The 19,660-nt window shown below is 56.3% G+C and overlaps 2 protein-coding genes across 7 annotated transcripts; one reads left to right on the forward strand and one right to left on the reverse strand.

The window, feature by feature from the left end:
- Window positions 1-200: 200 nt before the first annotated feature.
- STK36 (serine/threonine kinase 36) lies at window positions 201-12,951 on the reverse strand. 6 transcript variants are annotated; one of them, XM_027636493.1, is made up of 27 exons: window positions 12,878-12,951; window positions 11,857-11,962; window positions 11,136-11,276; window positions 10,388-10,465; window positions 9,836-9,966; window positions 9,370-9,619; window positions 8,892-8,985; window positions 8,546-8,715; window positions 8,133-8,332; window positions 7,928-8,054; window positions 7,673-7,816; window positions 7,225-7,404; window positions 6,907-7,004; window positions 6,425-6,530; window positions 5,492-5,660; window positions 5,092-5,213; window positions 4,396-4,500; window positions 4,068-4,166; window positions 3,776-3,870; window positions 3,394-3,457; window positions 3,114-3,224; window positions 2,895-2,969; window positions 2,354-2,525; window positions 1,820-1,967; window positions 1,453-1,612; window positions 455-1,195; window positions 201-370 (listed from the first exon to the last, which is right to left on the reverse strand). In XM_027636493.1, exons 2-27 carry the CDS (start codon window positions 11,938-11,940, stop codon window positions 206-208), a joined length of 4,029 nt encoding a protein of 1,342 aa, XP_027492294.1. In that variant the 5' UTR covers window positions 11,941-11,962; window positions 12,878-12,951; the 3' UTR covers window positions 201-205. The 6 variants fall into 6 exon arrangements, with proteins under 6 accessions (XP_027492294.1, XP_027492295.1, XP_027492296.1 ...); XM_027636494.1 differs by lacking the exon at window positions 12,878-12,951 and adding an exon at window positions 12,136-12,371 and having other exon boundaries at window positions 6,907-7,001; XM_027636495.1 differs by lacking the exon at window positions 12,878-12,951 and adding an exon at window positions 12,136-12,371 and having other exon boundaries at window positions 5,492-5,633.
- On the forward strand, window positions 12,422-19,444 carry RNF25 (ring finger protein 25). Its single transcript, XM_027636507.1, has 10 exons — window positions 12,422-12,479; window positions 12,570-12,644; window positions 12,722-12,824; window positions 12,920-12,987; window positions 13,642-13,711; window positions 13,839-13,910; window positions 14,638-14,778; window positions 15,536-15,625; window positions 16,136-16,270; window positions 16,386-19,444. Exons 1-10 carry the CDS (start codon window positions 12,442-12,444, stop codon window positions 17,106-17,108), a joined length of 1,515 nt encoding a protein of 504 aa, XP_027492308.1. The 5' UTR covers window positions 12,422-12,441; the 3' UTR covers window positions 17,109-19,444.
- Window positions 19,445-19,660: the final 216 nt, after the last annotated feature.

Here is a 19,660-nt window from a genome sequence, read left to right on the forward strand (position 1 = left end):
CACCGGGAGCCGCTGGGAAACGGGCGCTTCCTTAAGGAACGGGCTTTTTTTTTTTTTCCAAGACCGGCTTCCCCCGGGAGGCGCCCCGGGTAAAGCTGACCGGGGAGGGTCCCCCTCGGGCGGACAACGCGGGTTCCACGGAAGGTCGGGTTGGGGCCCGAGGAGGAGGGGGGAAGCGCCGGTGCCGTGCCGGGATGCCCGGGCGTCACCGCTCGGCGTCGGTGCCGGGCGGCAGCCGGCGGGGACACGCGGGACCGGGCACGGCTGCGAGCCGGCGAAGGAGCTCCTCGCAATGCCGGGCATGAGGCGGCCGGGGGCTGCCGCCAGCCAGCGCGGCCAGCCTGTGGGGGGCTCCGAGGGACAGCAGCACCTGCGGAGCCAGGAGAGGGGAACAGGAGTCACCCACCAGCACGGCTCCTTGTCCCCACAGCACCAGGAGTCCCCCGTCCAGTACCTGCTGGATCCCGGGGTGCTCGCTGAGGACCCGCAGCGCCACGAGGGCTCCCTCCCGCACGCTCTCCCAGGGGTCCTGGCAGGCCATCTGCAGCAGGAAGTGGGGGGCCCTGCTCTGGATCAGCAGGTCGCCCAGCTCTGCCCCGCGCTGGCCCAGGTTGCTCAGGGCCAGGGCCGCGTTGCAGCGCGTCTTTGCCGGCAGGTCGCTGAGCAGCCGGGCCAGCGCGGGCACGGCCTTGCGCAGGGTCCCGGCCGGGCAGGACGCGTGGCCGGCGGCGTTGCCCACAGCAAAGCTGGCTGCCTTGCGCACGCTGCCCTCCGCGTCCGACAGGCACCCCAGCAGGCTCTCCAGCCAGCCGGGATGGCTCTGCAGCGCCGCGGGAAAGCCGTGTCGGAGCAGGTTGCCCAGCAGATTGCAGGTTTTGGCCCGTATCAGGTATTGCTGGTGGCCGAGCAGGTAGGTCAGTGGCTGGTCAGCCACATCCAAGCCCCTCAGGATCCTCTGGAGAAAGGGCAGATGCTCCGAACAGGCCCGGGCCACGTGGGTCAAGAGAGACAGGAGGTCAGTTGTGAGTGTGAGGTTGTCTGAGAACAAGGCAGATTTGAAAAAGGCAATGACATGCTCTGAGGTGGCAGCTTCCCTCACCACTTGGTCTATGACCTGAGTGTCAGACACAACGAGGTGGCACAAGAGGCTCATAGGGAGCTCTGTGAATGAGAAGGGCAGATGGCGAGAGCAGACCTAAGGAGAAAGGAAAGACAGCAGTGCTGAGTGCGCTGCACTTGTGTGAGCTGAGCCAAGCCAAGCAACAGCTGAAGGTGGCCAGCAGGTCAGTGCAGGCCAACCTGTTCTGAGGGTTGCATGGCACCCAAGTGACATCCCTGTGTGGGCAGAGACTGACACCATGGTATGAAGTCGTGCCACATGTTGGGGGCTGCAGCGTGGGGAGGTGTTTCCACAGTATGGAGGAGAAGAAAAACACAGTGCCAAGAAGATACCTGCAGCAGCTGGGCAGGGATCTGGGTGTCTCTCATAGCCTCCATGATCAGTGCTAAGGTGTCTCTATCCACATCCAGGGCAAAAGGGAAACAGAGGAGCTGGCAGGCCTGGATGACCACAGCTGGGACAACCTCAGGGTCCCCATCCTCTCCTGCTTGCCTGAATTTGTTAGAGAGAGAGAGAGGGTTTAATACAGAGGTAATCAGAAAAACGACAGGGCAAGAGGCAGAGGGCATTCCCCATACCAGGCACTAAGGAGAGGCTCTGCAAGTGCCAGGTCAGGAACTTCTCTGCCCTTGGCTTGCTCACATCCAAGCCCCATTCAGTAGGTGAGCTCTGCCCACTTCAGCCCTTGCCACAACTCACATCTGTGCCAGGCATTCCAGGAAGCTGGGGGACAGCAGTCTCTTCAGGGTCACCATGAGGACACCACGGGACTGGGTGAGCTGAGGCAGGCACTGGTGCGACTCACGAGTGAAGATGCAGACAGCCAGGCTGAGGAAGAGCAGGGTGCCTGCAGGGGGAACAGCAGGCAGAGATGCAAAGCTAGGGAAGGCTGAAAAGTCTCTCTTGTGTCTATACTACCTCAAGGCTGCTCCACGGTTACTTCTGTGCTTCCCTGCCCAAAACCAAAAAATCTCCACCCCAGTGGTCACATCTGCAGCACAGATACCCTTTTTGTTCCTCCACAGCCAGCTCAGCTGAGCTGCTGCCAACTGGGCACAGCATGGGCCAGCCAAGTCCTCTCTCCCCAGAGGACAACTTGCAATCCTCAAGAAAAGCCACCTGGGCCCTCTGGCCTCAGGGAACAGATGCGGACAGGGACAGACATGGGCAAGTCTTAGAGCAGGATGTGGAGCAGGGTCCAGGGCGGATGTCCTGCTGTCCTGCAGCTCCTACCTTGAGGGGAGAGGAGGTTCCAGTCTGGCTCTGCCATGGGGTGGCCTGCCCCTGGGGGCTCTCCCTCCAGCGCTGCCCTGTCACTGCCCACTTGAAGCACCACAGCAACACAATGCCAGACAAGGCTCCACAGCTCTGAGGAGGCAAAGCCCGGCTCCATGGCCACATCGTCCTAGAGTTAGAGGCAGATATCATCGTCCCTTATGGCCCCCCATGTGGTTCTGGTCCATGGCTCTGCCAGCCCCTTGGTCCTGGGAAGGTCAGGGCTGGATGGCCATGGCCCAGGGGCCCTGCTGTACCTGCCAACAGTGTCAGTCCCAGGGCATCTCTGCCTTCTCTCTCCAGTGTGCCCATGGATCATCCCTCCCTGCCTACCACTCTCTCATCAACTCTTCAGGGACATTAGGTGACTTTCATGGGGTTGCACAGCTCGGCCAAAGCTCCACAGTTCCCTGGCTTGCCTCAGCCTCATTACCAATCCACATTCAGGTCTTTTTGACACTCCCCCTTTTGGCAGGGACCAGGCAAAGGAAGATGGTACCTGAGCAAGGAGTTTCAGCAGGAGGAAAAAGAGCCCATCATAGAGACCAGCACCCATTGGCAGGGGGAGCTGCAGCTGTAAGAGAGTGGGGGACAAGCTGGAGCTGGGTGCTGGATCTGAGGGCAGCAGCACCACACCTGCACCTTTCTGAGCCCATCTTTGCACACCTCCACAGTGGGGTGTGCATGGCTCCCCAGCTTCTTTGTCCCCATCCCATACCTTAGCAGGTATTGTCAGTGCATTTGTCACCACTGGTAGGACCTCTTCTCCCTTGAGCTCAAAGGCCACCCCATGCTGACTGAGTTGTGCCAGGAGGAATGCTGCAGCACCCTGTGGGACAGGGAGAGCTCAGCACCTTTGTGACTTTCCCATCTACTTGGTCAGTATTGACCCTTCATCCCACGGCCTCATCCCACCCTGGGTGAGGAATGGTGAGACCCAAATGTGATGTAGGGCTCTGCAGGGCTCAGTGGTGGCTCTGGTATGGGGGGCAGCTTACCACAAGGCAGACAACAGGAGATTGCATGATGAGATCCACAGCCAAGGGAACCACCTCCTCAAGCCTGAAATACAGGGACCAGGAGAAAAGCGCTATGTTCCCACAGCTTCACACAGTGCAGAGCAGCAGCATTCAAATACCCCCAGGGCTTGGAAGCAGCCATCTTCGAGGAGAAGCCCTGGTTCACAGCACCTCTTTGTCCACACTGGGTCCTCTCACTGCATCCCCAACACCCACCCACACTGCCCAGCACTCTGCTGATGTGTCCGGATTGGAGGGATCAGTGGAAGTAGGATCCCAGCTCTGGGCAGAGTGAGAGACAGAGAGCTATTCAGGGCAGGGCATGTTCCTCTCCCACCCATGAGTGAAAGTGGGTGCTTACCTGGGAGGGGAGGCCTGAAAGTGCAGAGTGAGCAGGGCTAGCAGGCACACAGAGGCCTCACAGGCTGCCTCCTGGGCCACCTCCACCGAGGGGACCTGCCAAGGGAGCAGGAGTCACAGTGGAACACCAAGGGTACAAGGGGAGGAGGGGATGTTTTTGGGCCCTGAAGGAGAACTGCACTCTCCTAAACTCTTCTCCCCACACTACAGTGGTGCAAACTGTGCTCGGAGGAATGTGTCCTGCTTACCCACACTCCTACCCCACCACCCCACCAGGCTATGGTCAGTCCTACCTCACCCTTCAAGAGCTGCATGAGGAAACCCCACAGCAGTTGGCTCCTTCCCAGGTGCTGGCACAGGCTTGGGTGGGCATGGCAGCCAGCATAGAGGATCTGTGAGGCAGAGGGGAGAAATGCATACCAACCCCTGCGGACAGGAACACAGTGACCAGGCCCACTCCAGTCATATCCCCTGGCTACCATGGGCTCATTTATTCAACAACTGACATCAGGCAGATGGGAGTCATTAAGGCCTGAGCCCACAGTTCCCCCTTCCCCATACTCCTAATTCCAGAGCCAAGATGTCTCTGGGCACAGCCAGATAAAAGGATGGGGCCATTACCTTCAGTACGTTCAAGGAGCAGCTTGAGTGCTCCAGTCTTCCCAGCAGTTTCCCAAGCTGCTGGCTCTCTCCTTCCATAAGCTTTTCAGCTACTACCTGAGCGACCTGCAGAAATCAGCCTGTTTTGCACCCTGGGCACCTGAAGCACTGCACAGACTTAAGGAGTTTAATGCTAGCAACAAATTAATGAAAGAAGGCATTTGCTTCCTATGTGTTGCTTGTGTTCACAAAGGGATTCCCACCTGCCATAACCCAGTATGGCTTTGATGCACAGTCCCAGAGCTAAGCAAGGTAAGATTCCTCCTCTGCTTCCCTCCTTGTTGACTCAGAGTTGAGGTAAAGAGTGAAATCTTAATCTCTAGTTGTTTTCCCTCTTATTGTCCATTCAATTTCAGATTTCCTACAGTTTATATCACTGTCATATAAGAATTCTTCATGTTTTCTCTGTATTGCCTAGTTCTTTACTTAGGATCTGAACTGTGAGATGGGCTAAGTTTAAGTCTCTCAATTGATTTAAGAATCCTTAGATTCCTAAAGCTCAGCTGGGAGGACCAGTCTGCAAAAGCCAGCCCTGCAGCCATCAAAGGCACAGGATCCCAGCCCTCCACTCCACTGCTGAGAAATAAATCCTCCTGGAAAGGGCTACTGCCCTGTGGGGACCACACCTCCTCACCCTGTACAGAGAGGTGGTCTGACCTGCTGCTTGGCTTCCCGACAGCTGTTCCTCTCCAGGGGGATACTGCAGGCAGCAGCCAGTGCAGCCATGAAGAGGTCTGCCACACATGGGCTCTGGTCTGACTTGGCCTCCATCGCTGCACCTATGCAGGGGCAGAGCTTGGGAGTCATGTTGCTGAGGGTGTTGAGGGGCAGCAGGATGCGGTTGGAGGGCAAGAGAGGAAAAGGGTGACATGAGGAGGGTGAGATCTGAGATTAAGGGAGAGAAGAGCCCTGGTTAGTAGGGGTCTGGGCAGATAAGCTTCAGCCACCTTCTCTGGCCAGCAGCACTGCAATGGCTGCCAGTGCTCTGATGGAGTCCAAGAGCAAGAGAGAGAGAAGGGAAACCTCAGGAAGAAGTGGTGAGCTGCTACCATGCTACCTCGCAGAGCAGGCTGCTCTGAGATGGACCCGTGAAGGAGTCTGTTCAGCAGTGGCTGATGCTCCTCTCGCAGGCTGGCGTAGAAAGGTGCAGAGATGGAGGGGTCTGTTGCATCCAGGCTCTCACAGAGCTGGGTGAAGCACTGGGGAAGACACAGGGGTTGCCACCACTGTAGAATGAATGTGGGAGGAGAGAGAGAAGGACAGCGCAGGAGGAGGCTGTGGCGGGACAGCAGAGATGGGAGAAGGACTCGTGCTGGAGCTTCAGGAACCTCCAAGTGTCCTCTCCAGCCAGGTTACAGTATGAGACCCACATTTTGGCTGCATACTGGCAAAGTGAGGGGTACACATGGAAGCATGTGTCCCTCCACACCTGTCACAGCCTAGCAGAGCACACCCAACGCATTACCCAAGAGCAAGAGCTCTTTTTACTCTTGCTTCCTCTGGCTCTAAAACATGCAGCCTGAAAAAAAAGGCTAAAAGCAAGATGATACCAAATACAAGCCTGTATGCATCTGCTGCCTGAGTCACATGTGAATCATACTCCAACACTGTGCCCACCCATCATAATCCCAGCAGCAGAGCTTTCAGTAGCAGAGCAAGGGACACATCTGGTGAAGTGACACTGCCTGGCCACAAGGCCATTTGTGCCAGGGTGTGTATCAGGGACTGCACTTGCTGTTGGCTCAGCCAGTAAAGCTACCCCAGAATGGCAGAGCCAGGGAAGGTGCCCCCTCAGAGACCTCCTTTCTGTATGCAATCCCGCACAGTGGGTGAGACAGTGGGTGAGACAGCCTGCCCTGAGAAGAATGCATCAGACCCATAGCTAGGAGAAGGGTCCTCAGCCTGCATCCCCTCGACATTACAGAGACAGCCCCACACCTTCTGTCCCTACAGAAAAGGGTGGGGAGGAGGGAGATGGGGGCACCCTTACCAGGAGGCTTTGCTGGCAGAGTCTCATCTCACTGTCGACTGGCTCAGCCAGCAGCTCCGGCAGCAGGGCCAGGAAGCAGCCAGCACTCTCCTGGAAGGTCTGCAGGCTGGGGGAAGCAGCAGGGGCAGATGAGAGTGGAGAATCATGGCCCCTGGTTACGAGAACAGGATCTGGCCAGGCTCATGTGGCCCTGGCTAATGGGGCAGGCAGCACACACTCACACTGTGAGCTTCTGTTAGTGGGCACCACAACTGGACTGTGTGTCCACTGACTGTGGACAGCACAGCTGCCTTCCCCTTAGTTAGTCCCACTGAAGGAAAGCGCTCCTCTGTGAGCACAGCGATCTGGCATGAGGTGCTTAGTCCATGATGCTTCCCCTCAGAGATGACTCCGCATGCAGAGTATGAACACTACCCTCCTGCTTACTGCTGGGTCCCCAAAGTGGCCACAAGAGACCTTAGGGCACAGAAGGTTGTCCTTACCTGTCCTTTTGCCCACTCTCCTCCAGGCTGCGTTCACTGCTGAAATAAACTGTGGTCACCATGAGGAGGTCTGTCAGCACAGTGATACACCAGGGCTGCTGCAGGATCCAGAAAGAAACAGCAAATGGGGATTGTCTGCTGGCCATCCCCACACCACTGTGATAGGATTCTTCCCTGCCAGAACCTTTCCCTTCTCAAGGATGCTTGGAAGAGGCACCGGTCCTGTGAGCCAGCTCCAGCAGGACACCAGGGCCTCCTCAGCACCAGCACTCTGCAGGGCTGGAAGGAGCCTGAATTTCTCTGGGGTCCTATACCCACCTGCTTGGTGCAACCACTCTCCAGGATCTGCTTGGCTAAACACAGCAGGGACAGAGGCACATTCAGTTCTTGGCAGAAGTGGTCCAGCAGCTCAGGGTCACACTGGGTAGCCAGGAGGTTCCCCACAACACGAAGCACAGGACGGAGATAGGAGGCGCCCTCCAGCATCCCTTCCAGCACCTGGACATGGAGAAGCCAGAAGAGCTCATAATTAGCAGCGGTTTTGGCCTCTCCATCAGCCATGGGGCAGCCCCTCAAGCATTCATGCAGGGGACAGCAGAGTAGCAGATGGCAAGCTAAGTGCATAAGACAGCTCCAACTCCTGGAGAAGCAGGGAATCTTTTTGCTTGCTGGACTAAGGACTCTCCAGATGTTCCGAACCCAATCCTGGAGAAAAAGGCGGCATCCATGTTACCAGTTACAGCTGTCTGGGCCAGCCATCACTTACCTGCTGAGCAGAGTCTGCCAGGCAGTCCTTGACACGGTGCTGAAAGGCTGGGTCCCTCAGGAGGCTCAGTGATGTGCTCAGCTGCATGGCCGAGGGCTCAGTGGCCTCAATCAGGTGCTGCCACTCCTCATCGCTCTCCAGCTCCTAGCCGTGGAGGAGAGAGGACTGATGCCACAGACCCTGCCAGTCCCAGGGTCTCTGTACCAGCCCCTGGAGACTAGATCCTGGTGTCCCCACCTCAAGACACTATCTTACCTCACTCTCCAGGTCTACGGCCTCAATGCTGCGCCTGCCCCAGGGCTCTGCCCTGCCAGCATCAGGCTGTGCAGGGGCACCTGCTCCAGGAAACTCCCGTTCATAGTCTCGAGAGATGCTGTGCTGGCTGGCCAAGGAAACAACACAGTCGGTGAAAGACCTTTCTCCCCCTTTTCCTCCTGCCCCAGCCTCAGCCCTCTCTCACCATGGGTCAGGAAGAGACTCCTCCAATTCCCACTCTGCCATGCTGCTCTTTCCTTGCAGGAGACCAGAGTTATTCTCATTGGAGGCAGCCAGTGACTCCCCCTCCTCAGGGGCTGCCTTGCCTGGACCTGCTCTGGGTCTATGCCTGGGGTGTCCATTGCCAGAGTCCTTCATAGATGCATCACCTGCCTTCAGTTGCCCCTGATGATGGCAGAGAAGTTTGGTCAGGGCAGTTAATCAGACAGATGAGTCTCCTAGACCCTACCACCCTGTGCACCCCACATCCCGCTTTGTGTGTCACTGACACCCCAGCCTGATCCATGTACTCATGTGTTTCCCCCAGGGCCCATTTCAGTGCTCCTCCTCTGCCCCGACTGTGGGACACAGCCAGGAGAACCCCCCACTTTCCTCCACCTTTTTCTGTGCCTCTTCAACCATCTTCCGCTGGGCCTTTCTCAGGATCCTGGACTGGTTGCTCCTGGGGACCAGGGAATGGGCTTGCTGTTCCTTCAGGGCCTGCAGTTCTGGGGACAGCTTTGTGGTAAAGGGGTTTGAGATCCCACACTCTTCTGTGTCATCGATCACTGGGAGGTGAGAGGAGAACTTCATAAGCAGCTAGGAGTCAGTGCTTGGAGAAAGCTGAGAGGAGGGAGGCAAAGACCAGAATAGTAAAAACAACAGGGAAGGGCGGTCCTCTGAGTCTCCAGGCAGTAGGAGGAGGAAACGGACCTGTCCAGTGCTGCAAAAAGCAGGCACTCACCAGTAACCCGTCCAGCAATGAATGGGTGAGAGAGCAGCTCTGGCCATGACAGACGCTGGTGGGGGTCCTTCATTAGTAGTCCCTGAAGGAAGCTCTACAGGACAGCAGGATCACTGAGACATGTTCAGCATGCACCAGTGTGCACAGTGTACTCACCAGTCTCCCCCAGTGAGGCACCCAGGAGGCCTGCCTTCCCTGCCTGGCTCTGGGAAACGAGTAGCTCTAGTGCTTAGGGCAGACAGGAAGACATTTCCCTTCCCAGTCCAGTAAATCACTCCTTTGCTGTTGGCCCCAGTTTCCCAGCTTATGGACAGCAATGATAAGGGTCCCCCTCCCAGGAGGCCCAGCTCTCATCCCTTGTCTATATTCCAAAGTCCCTGTTAGGGGCATAAAAGCTAAGAGTGACTCACCAGGGCAGCAAGCAAGGCCGAAGCTGTATTAACGCAGCTCACCTTGCACACAGGGCCTTCTCCCTTACCTTGAACACTGGGCTCATGGCCGTGGGCCACTTGACAGGGTCCTTGACGATGAGGCTGACAAGCTGGAAGATGCTGTTGGTGTAGAAGGGAGGAGTGCCCACAAACAGCTCGTACAGGATGCAGCCCACAGACCAGAGATCTGCTGTGTGGTCATACGGCCGCTCCTCCACCAGCTCAGGGGACATATACAGTGGGGTGCCCTTGATGGAGGTCAGCACCATGGTATGGATGCTCATGGCACGGGCAAACCTGCTCAGAGCAAAGCACAGATGGCAAGTTCAGGCTGAAACATCCATTGCAGCTCCCAGGGAGTTCCCTGTGAGTTTACCAACACTTCTTCCCTCTGGAGGACAAAATCCTCCCACTCTGCTTAACCTCTAAATATCCACAAAATCCGGCCCCCTTCTGCACCTCTTGGCTGCCTTAAGGGCAAGTGCCCCCCTCAAGCTGGCCCCCAGCACTTACCCAAAGTCACAGAGCTTGACAACACCATCTTTGCCCAGAAGGATGTTCTGGGGTTTCATGTCTCGGTGCAGGATGCGGTGGGAGTGCAGGTAATAGAGAGCAGAGACCAGCTGAGCAGCGATGGTCTGGACCTGCCAGAGACATGGGAGCCTCACACTGTGTCCCACGGTGCCACACGCTGGCACAACCATGTCCCTAACAGCCTGGCTCCCCCAGTACCCCTACTTCTGCCCTTGGCCTCTTGGGGCAGGGACCAACCCCAGCTGTGGGCCAGCAGTTCCTTGGAGTAGGCCAATGGCCAAGGCAGCAGTCTGGTGCTGTAGCCCTTGGAGAGGGAACAAGGAAACCAAGGTCCCTGCAGGACCCCACTGTCCCATGGTGCAACTTGGCTCCCTCTTCATCCTTTTCAGAAGCTCTGCCAGGTAAAGCTCCAGGGGCACCCTCACCCTCCTGACACGTCCCGGCTCACAGCAGAGACCCTCTGCTTGCAGGCAGACAAATCCTGTTCTCTTCAACCTGCAAACACTGCATGGCCACCATCATGACAGTCACCTGGTCCTCAGGCAAACTCCCATCGTCCTCCAGAATCTGGAAAAGTTCCCCCTCTGCATAGTCAGTCACCACCACCACCTGGAGGGAAGAGCAGCATGGTGAGATCAGGCCCTGGGGACCAGGACAGAGCAGAGCAGGAAGTCTGAGGGGGGTGCTGGGTTGTCATTGTGCACAGTCCATCAGCTTGGGCTGGGACCTGGGATGGAAGAGAGCCTTCATGGCTGCACTGCAGCAAGGGCCTGGCACTTAGCAGAGGTCTTGTATCTTGTACAGCCAGCAGAAACAAGGGAAGAGGGAAGGATAGGACAAACTTAGAATAGTACTCCCAAACCCAGTGAATAGAATCACTCCCTTGAGCTTGTTTTGAATCTGCTGCCCAATTACTTTATTTCATGCCCTCATGCCCCATTGCAGAGTCTTCAGTCCTTTTATCCTATTACCTTCACAGGAGTATAAATCAGTGAAAAGCCAGTCTCTGAAAAGACTGATGAGATGACTGAAGAATCATCCTCATCCTGTAATCTCAAACCACTCATCTTGCATTCCCCTAGTCATCTCCTTCTCCTCTGCATATAACCTAGTGCAGCCCACACAGCACATCCCAGAGGGCTCTGAAAAACACTAACCAGACCCTGGGATGGTGTCACCAGCAACTCCCAAGAAAAGATGTCCCTAGGACAGCAGGGGCCAGCCCTTGTTCCCCTGGCCCAGTTGAGCAAAAGCATTTGCCCAGAGTAGTCCCCTTCACCTCCTTATCAGTCTCGAAGCTGTCAAGCATCTGGATGATGTTGGGGTGATGGAGGCCTCTCATGATCTCAATTTCTCTTTGCAGGTTCTTCAGCTCCTTCTCAGACCGCCCCACCTTGGGGATGAACTTCAAGGCCACCACCTTTTCAAGTAGGAAAAGCTGGGATTAGATCAGGCTTCTGGTCAAGCCCACCCTGGCAAAGGCTGCTTTTAACCATAATCAGACTCTGCACTTTCCAGCTGAGCACACTGAACAAGACATTTGTTGAATGGACCACTTGGAGCTGGGGCTCTCCTCAGGTCCTTGCACATAAGTACTGGTGTTCACACTACTTTTCACAGTGGCATTTAAGGCAAAGATCAGTGAACACAGATAAAATCAGGACTTCCAGAAACATGGAACAGAACCTAGAGATGCTGGTGGACAGCAAGCCTAACACAAGCCAGCAGTGTGCTCTGGCAGTGAGGGCCACTGGCAGCACCCTAGGCTAAAGAAGCTGCAGGGAAGCAATTATTGCCCTTTATTTGGAACCTTCTAGGCCACGCTGGCAATATTGTGGCCGGGTTTTTGGCCCACAAAGACATCAGGAGCTGGCCAGGTATGTCAGCAGAAACCCAAATCAGTGCTGAGTCCCAAAGGCCTGGTAGAGCCTTAGAACCAAAAAGGCACCAGAAATCAGCCCCTGGCACCACAGAGCAGACCTCCGGTCCTTTCCCCTCACCTGGGCGCTGTGTTTCCGGCGCCCCTTATACACGCGCCCGAAGGAGCCTTCGCCGATCATTTCCAGGACGTGGTACCGCTCCATCGTTTGGGCCGGGTCCGCTGAGCTGCCGAGGCAAAGCGGACGGTGAGGAGCAGCGCTTCGCCCTCTCTCCCCCCGCCACGGGCTGCCATGGGGCACCGGCCGCAGCCGCGATGGAGCCGGGCAATGCCAGCGCTGGGAAGGCAGCACTGCACCCCTGCGATCCCAGATCCCGAGGGACGGGGCTTTCCCACTCACCGCGGTGCTGCACCGGGGGCCGGGTCCCTTGGGCGGGTATCGCCCTCTCCACCCCCACGCCAGGCTCCGTCCCTGCCCACCGGCTCCAGGGCAGGACAAGCCCCGAGCCCCGGCCGACGCCCCCGCAGCAACCCTGGGGTTGGACGGGCCCTGCCGATGCCCCGCAGCAATTCCGCGGTGGGGTGGGACGGGACGGGACGGGACGGGACGGCCCTCGCCCCGCTCCGCTCCTGCCCCACACCCGCCGCCGCCGCGCCGTCGCTTGGCAACGCGCTCCCCACTTCCGCTTCCGGAGCGAGCGGGACGATGGCGGCGGCCGGGGAAGAGGCGGAGGCGGCGGACTGGTAACACCCCTCGCACCTTCCCCGGGCCCCCGCGGTCCCGCACCCCCGGCCATTGGGGCCGTCTGACCCCTGCCCCGTCGGTCCCTGCAGGGCGCTGCTGCCGGAGCTGGAGGTACTGGAGTCCATCTACCTGGAGGAGCTGCGGGTGGCGCGGGGCCGCGGCAGGTACGTCCCGCGTCCCACATCCCCGGCCCGGCCCGGCCCCGCGCTGCCCCGCTCACCCCGGCCTGTCCCCCCTCCAGGTGGGAGCCCTGGGAGATCAGCATCACCCTACACCCCGCCACGGCCGAGGACCAGGACTCCCAGTACGTCCGCTTCACCCTGGTGCTCTCCGTGCCCCCGCAGGTAGGCTGCCCGCCCCCCTCGCCCCTGCTCCTCCCCGTCCAGGGCCTCTCCACCTTTCCTGTTGTGCTTTGGACGTTTCTCTTTTTTTTTCCTAGTATCCTAATGAAACTCCGGAGATCTCCATCAGGAACCCGCGGGGCCTGTCAGATGAGCAAATTCAAAAGTGAGTGCCAGGAGGGCAGGGAGAAGGCAATCCTTTCCTCCAGAGATCCAGGAGGCAAAACTTAAGGAAAACCCTTCACTAAATCACATGACTTCCCATGTCTGGTTAGTGGATGGATACAGGTCCCTAAATCTCTTTGTCCTAAATCTCATGGGAGCCACTGCTGCTGAATTTGACACTGAGGGGTCCACCCTGTAGTTGTTGTCCTGTGGTCCCCCTGAAATGTAATCTGAATCCCTGGTGCCTTGGAAGCTGCTGGTCCTGCTCTGACAGGTGGGACTGACTCAAGCAGCCTGTTGTTGCCTTTGTGCTCTAGTCCTTGGTGCAGTGGATTGTGTTGCCAGCAGTTCCCACCACACCTGCTCAGGGACTGCCATCAGATAAAACAAAGCCTGGGATTCACCAAAACTGAGCTCAAGCTGAGGCTGCCAGCAAACCTGCTCCTTTGAGTCCTGTCAAAGGCTTCCTGTGCACCAGCTTGTGGGGAGCCAGGACAGCACATGAATATGTGTGTGCACTTGTGCCCATCCTGTGCTCCAAGCAAAGCCTGAAGACCAGTGCTCTGTTTGTTCCTCATGTCACCATGGCAGGTATGTGGGACAGTGAAAAGGTGTAGCTAAATTTGTGTTAAGCATTTCTGCTGCTTTCCTGTAGGATTTCCCAGACCCTCAGAAGTGTTGCTGAAGCCAGGCTGGGGACAGAGGTGCTCTATGAACTGATTGAGGTGAGAGTTGGGGGAAGTTGGGGGTTACCAGCCACAGATACTGGTCCCTGGCTGCCCGAGGGGTCGGGAGAGCCCTGAGCACATGTGCAGGCCAGTGAGTAAAATGTTTGCTTTAATGCTTCCACAGAAGGGGAAGGAGATTCTCACTGACAACAACATTCCTCATGGACAGTGTGTGATCTGCCTTTATGGATTCCAGGTAGGCATGTGTCTCCTGGCCCTGCAAGCTGACTGGGAAGTGAGGCAAGAGAATGGGGAGCCTGGGGTTGGGATATCAGCCTGGGGCCAGGGTGAGCCCCAGCAGGCCCCTGCCCCCATTCTGTGGGTGATCTGCCTGCACATGGGCCTTCAGAGGGCCATACACGCTACTCTCCCCATCGGCCTGAAATAATCATCTACAGAAACGGCACAGGGGCACCAAGAGATGCCAGAGCGTCTCCAAAGAAGCTGGTAGAGTCTGAGGATAGTTGCTGGTGTATCTCAGCTTCCCTGTTTAGGTCATACCTCACCTGGAGTTCAGCACACAGGTGGTCAGGATGGACTGGAACACATCCATGTGTGATGGATACTGAGGTCTGTGAGGGCTGGGGAGCTGATCTTGTCTGAGTTGCAAGGAAAGTCAATGCCTGCCTAGGAAGGAGAACAGATCAGATGGGAAGATTGCTGCTTACACAGAAAGACACACAGAGAAATCAGTCACGTAAACTTTGCATCTTGACATTAAGAGTGTTTCTAACACTTGAAACAAGGAGCAGCATCCCAGTAATTGCTGAAGAAGTGGAGATGAAGCTCAGCAGATGTTAGGTGGCTGTAGCCAGCACTAGTTTCCCACTGCCACCACTGACATGGAAGTGAAAACGTACCTCAGCTGGGGAGGCTACACAACCCTGTGCTAAGAAATCCTTCAAAGCTGCCCTTCTTGACAGGAGAGAGAAGCCTTCACAAAGACCCAGTGCTACCACTACTTCCACTCCCACTGTCTGGCCCGCTATGCCCAGCACATGGAGGAGGAGATCCTCATGCAGCAGGAGGAGAGAGATCAACACCTTTCACTATCTCCCAAACAGGTACCAGGGCCTGGGCCCTCTCCCCTCGCCCCCTGCACAGACCCTCATGACATCTGTATCACCCTCTTTGGGACATGGAATGAGGGCTGGTGTGACCCGGCAGCACGGTCAGTTTTGTACCTGTGCTGAGAATCAGAGTAGGGATTAGACCAAGTGATCTTCAAGGACCCTTTTCAACCAAGGATGTTGGTTTATTGGATCTCTGGGTCAGTGCATGCTGTGGGAGGGGGCAGGGGGTTGCATTTTTGGACTTCTGGAACCACAGGAGTTAGAAAAGAGAGCTCCTTTCCTAGTCCTTGAACTGCAGAGGTTTCCAGCAGGGTAAACATGATCACCTGCATTCTGGGATGATAAAACCTGCCTGAGCAGGTGCTAGAACAGTTTTCAGCTGCAGAGCAAACAGTGGAGCTGAGCATGAAACCAGTCAAACACTCCTTCCTACAAACCCTTTCAAAGAGGTGCTGCATAGATGACATGCTCCACTTTGAAGCAGAGAAAAATAGATCCTAGGCTAAGGAGGACTGAAGCCATAGGTGCTGACAGGGGTGGTTTGTACAGCAGCCAGCTGCTGTAGCACAAGTCCCAGCGTGCCTCATGTGAAGACACCTTCCATAGCAGTCATTGAGACCCAGTCTGCTTTCACGCTGCTGGAACTCCCCCGGGCTTTCCTACCCTGGCAGAAGAGGGGCAGGTTTACCGGGCAGTGCATGACCTGAGTCGCAGACAGGGTTTGCTGTCACCTTTTGCCTCCCCGCAGGAAGTCGGTGTGCAGTGCCCTGTCTGCCGGGAGACCCTGGTCTATGATCTCTCTGCTCTGAAGGCAGCACCGCCCCCACAGCACCCTCTGGTAAGAGATGGGGGCTCACCTGCCCCAGCTGTGCAGCTACCACTGGGTAGCTTCAACTGTGACACTGTAAAGGATGAATGAATGTGCCCTCTCAGGTCCTCCCAGATGTCCCGTCCAAAGGGTAGCTCACAGAGAGCAGGTTCAGTTATATAGCCCTGAGGTGAGCAGATGTGCTGGAGGAGAGGTGATTCTGCCATGGGGCATGTCCCTGCACTCACTGGGATATAATCAGGTCAGGAGAGTGACCTGATGGTAGCTGCTCTGCATCCCGCCCCACAGCAGGACATCCCAGGGTACTCACTGCAGAAACAGTGGGTTTGCACTGGGATGTTCTGCCTCTATCCAGGGATTTCCTGTGCATCTATAGGCCTGGCAATGTGGCAAAGGGAAGCAGGTGCCTGGCACTGTGCAATCAAAGGAGGGTTTAGGGAGTAGCTCCTAGCCCTGCTACTGCCTATCCCTGCCAAGTGTTGAGAGAGCCCTTACCCTGCCTTGCTTTTTGCCACTCAGGAGCCATACAGGCCAGATGCCAAGATGCTGCAGCACCAGGAAGAACTGCGCCTAATTTTCAAGAGACAGCAAGAGAAAGGAGGTATCATCGACCCCGAAGCAGAGAGGAACCGCTATTTCATCAGCCTGCAGGCGGTATGGCACTGGGGGCAGAGAGCTGCCGAGGGCACCCTGGGCTGCAGGACCAAGCACTGTCGTCTGCTGTGGGACACCCCTGTCCTTTTCTTCACCAGTGGCCTCTTTCTTTCAGCCTCCAGCTGCTGCAGATCCAGGCCAAGCAGCTGCTGCCTCCGAGCTGCCGGTGAGTGCAAGCACTGCAGACGTGCCCCAGCCGCCTGGCCAAGCCTCGACTCCAGAGCCAGCTGGGGCATCAGAGGCCAGGGCAGAACCTGGGCGGCCTGAGAGGCCTGCTGTGCCCAGGGAGCAACCGAGCAAGAGGGAGAAGCGCAGAGGGGAGAGGCCAGGCCCCAGAGGCCAGGGAAGGCAACCATGCAGTGGCTTGCAAGAACCGGGAGAAGAAGCCTGTCATCCACTCCATGGCTCCAGGGGGCCCAGGGGCTTCAGCCAGAGACCAGAGCGGAGACCTGCTGGAAGGCACAATCAGGAGTTTCCAAAGCCTCACAGTAGAAGTAGGGCTGCTCCCTTGGCTGAAAGAAAGGATTTGTGCCCTGAAGATCCCTCACCAGTAATGGAGGCTGTGGACTTGAAAGAGGAGCACTGTGATGTGGACAGATGGAATGCAGAGAAGGGGGCTGAGACCCGGGGCAAGAAAAAGGAGAACCTGACACTCAACCACAGCGACCACAGAGCAGCTCCCAGCTGGCAGGGTCACCACAAGCCCTGGGATTGTGGGAGGTGGGAAAGGTCCAGAGTTCAGGAGCGTGGTTCCTACCCCAGAGCACCAAGAGGGCGAGGGGTGTTCAGGCCCAGTGGACATCGAGAAGCCCATCTTGAGAAGGAGAGTGGCTCCTAGCAGGAATAATGAGGGGCTGGGCTGGGGGGAAGGAAGGGCTATTTCTGGGGAGAACAGTGAAGGCTCTAGTAGAGCAGTAGCAAGCAGACACCATACCCCTTGAAAGGGAGGAGGCAGATGGCACATGGGACATACCTAGGCAGTGTCACCAGGGGATGAACAGAGTGAAGCATCCCGGCATGAGCAGCTGGCTCTCACCAACACTGGAGAAGCAGAATCTTGACAGATCATATCAGCCTTGATCTCAGAAGACCTAGGGGACAGGTAGCCTTAAATGGGGACCTCCAGCCATCATCCCTATATGTGAGCTGCCAAGAAACGTGCACACCTACAGAGTGAGCGGACTGAGCATGGTGCCATGGCAGAGCCAGAGTTGGGGCAAGATCTTCCCTGGAAGCCAGTGTCCCAGTGGAGCCATGGTGGTGCCAAGTGATGGGGCTGTGCCAGGGCAGCAGCCTGGAGCACAGCTCAGCTTACTCTGTCCTCCTTTCCTTCTCAGAGCACTTTCTCAAGTGTTGTCCCTGTTCCTTGGAGACAACATGGTTTCTCCTGCAGCCCTGGCCGATGTTCAGCTGATGAGCTTGGCCAGGCATGTCATTTGTATGCAGGACACTTCCCAGTCCCAGCAAGGAGATCCAAGTTAAGCTTGAGTCAACACGTTGGCTGCAGCTTCAGCTTGTCTCCCACTTCCCCAGGAAGCCTGTCTCTCAAAGCACTTTGCTTTGTGATGTGTATCTGTTGGAATCCCCCTCTTAAGGCCAGGCTGTCTTGGCACTTCCAACAACCTGAAGACATGCCCCAATACTTTAGATACTGCTACCCTCCTTTCATGAGGATTTGCTGTTTAAACTAACTTGGTGCAGTTCCATCTGCTTCTCCTTCACAAATTTAAATGGTGTCTCACTCCAGAGCTGTGAAGGGCGATCCCAAGTCTCTGAAGTGGGACGCTATTAAATTAATTCATTGGGTCTTCTCCAGAGCCTGCTCCCTTTGTTTTCTCTGCCCACTTGCTCCTGTTCATTGCTATTTGGAGCAAAGGTGTTGATCCCTGGTATTTCTCACTCCCCTCCCTGCTCCCTACAATCAGGGCCAGGGCAGAGACCTTCCCCTGGCACTTCTGGGTGGCAAGAGGGCTCCCCACTTTGCCTGGCTCAGTGTAAGCTCTTCGCCTCACCTGGACAGTACTGATTCCTTAACACTTGTTTGTGCCTTGTCCCCCACCACACCTCTTTTTTGGCCACACATATGTTGTTTCTGTCTTCCTCCTGCTGAGTGCAAAAATAGCAGTGCCACAATGGACTTGCCAGAACTTCATGTGAGATCCCCAGAAAACCAAAGGCTGTGTGTACCGGGAAGGCATTTGGCAGCACACACATCTGCCTGACTGATCTTTGGCACATGAAGGGTGCACAAACCTCTCTCTGGACCGGGCCCTCCTTACCTACTGCCCTCCTTACTCTCTGCCTGGCCTTGACCTGAAGGGGTTGGTTTAACCTGCTGCCCAAGAACCTTCTGTGCTTAAATTTCCAACACTGCCCTACTTTCAACCCTAATGCTCTAAAAGCATGACTTTCTCCCTCCTTGTTCTGAGCCCACACTACCCATCCTGGGCTTGGTGATCTGAGAGCCAGATGTTGTGCCCTGCTGAGGACAAGGGCTGAGCACTTGCTTCCTGAAGACAGCCCTAATTTTAATTCAGTGCTCTCTGTCCGCGTTCAGCTGGTTTCTGGCGGAATGGCCTGCCTGCACTTGGGTGAAAAGGTGTAAACTTTACCTGACATTGGTGCTTGTCTGCTGCCTCCTGCCTTTACTTGTGAAACTGCTGTGCTCCAAGAAAGGCATTTGATTGTGTCCTGAAAGAAACACAGAAGATCTCTGCCCTTCACAGCAGCTGAAGCTCCTTGGCTTCCTCTGGTGAGCGAGGCTTACTCTCAGCAGGAAAGCTGCTGTGCCATGTTTGGAGTAAGGGAATTCAGCCGTGGAAACTGGAGTGAGGATTGGTTAACTTCAGTCAAATGCCAGATGTGTTAGAGGAAAGGGTTTTTTTCCTGGGAGTAGAGATTTAGGATGGGCCCTCTCTGACTCACTGCTGTCAGGGCATTTTTCAACAGTATGTGGAAATGAGTTTGGGCTAAACAAACAAAACCTCTAGGTCAGAGGGGAGGAATGGAGCCTGCACCCTGACCTGGGTCCCCTTGCTTGGCGTCCACCTGTGTCACCCACCTACCTCACAAGGCTGTTGTGAGGCTTTAACTGGCAAAAGCCCCAGGCCGGGCAGAAAGGCACCGGCAGCGTGTGTAGCATTAACACTATTAAAAGCAAGCAGTGTGGTTTGATGTTGGCTGTGTGCTCTTGTGTGGTGGCATCGGGCCCTTCAGGCTCCGCTTCACCATCCCTCATCTTCCCCAGCAACTGTGAGACATTTGCCAGTCACTCACTGGCCTCTTTTGACCCCCAGCTTTGAGGGAAGAGGGCTGGATCTGGGCACCTAGCCTCTATAAGATGGCCAAACACAGGGTTTGAGATGCCAACAGCAGAATCCTGCTCCAGGA

The sequence above is a fragment of the Corapipo altera genome, unplaced genomic scaffold (assembly GCF_003945725.1).
Source record: "Corapipo altera isolate COAL_440 unplaced genomic scaffold, ASM394572v1 45, whole genome shotgun sequence".
Classification (NCBI taxonomy): domain Eukaryota; kingdom Metazoa; phylum Chordata; class Aves; order Passeriformes; family Pipridae; genus Corapipo; species Corapipo altera.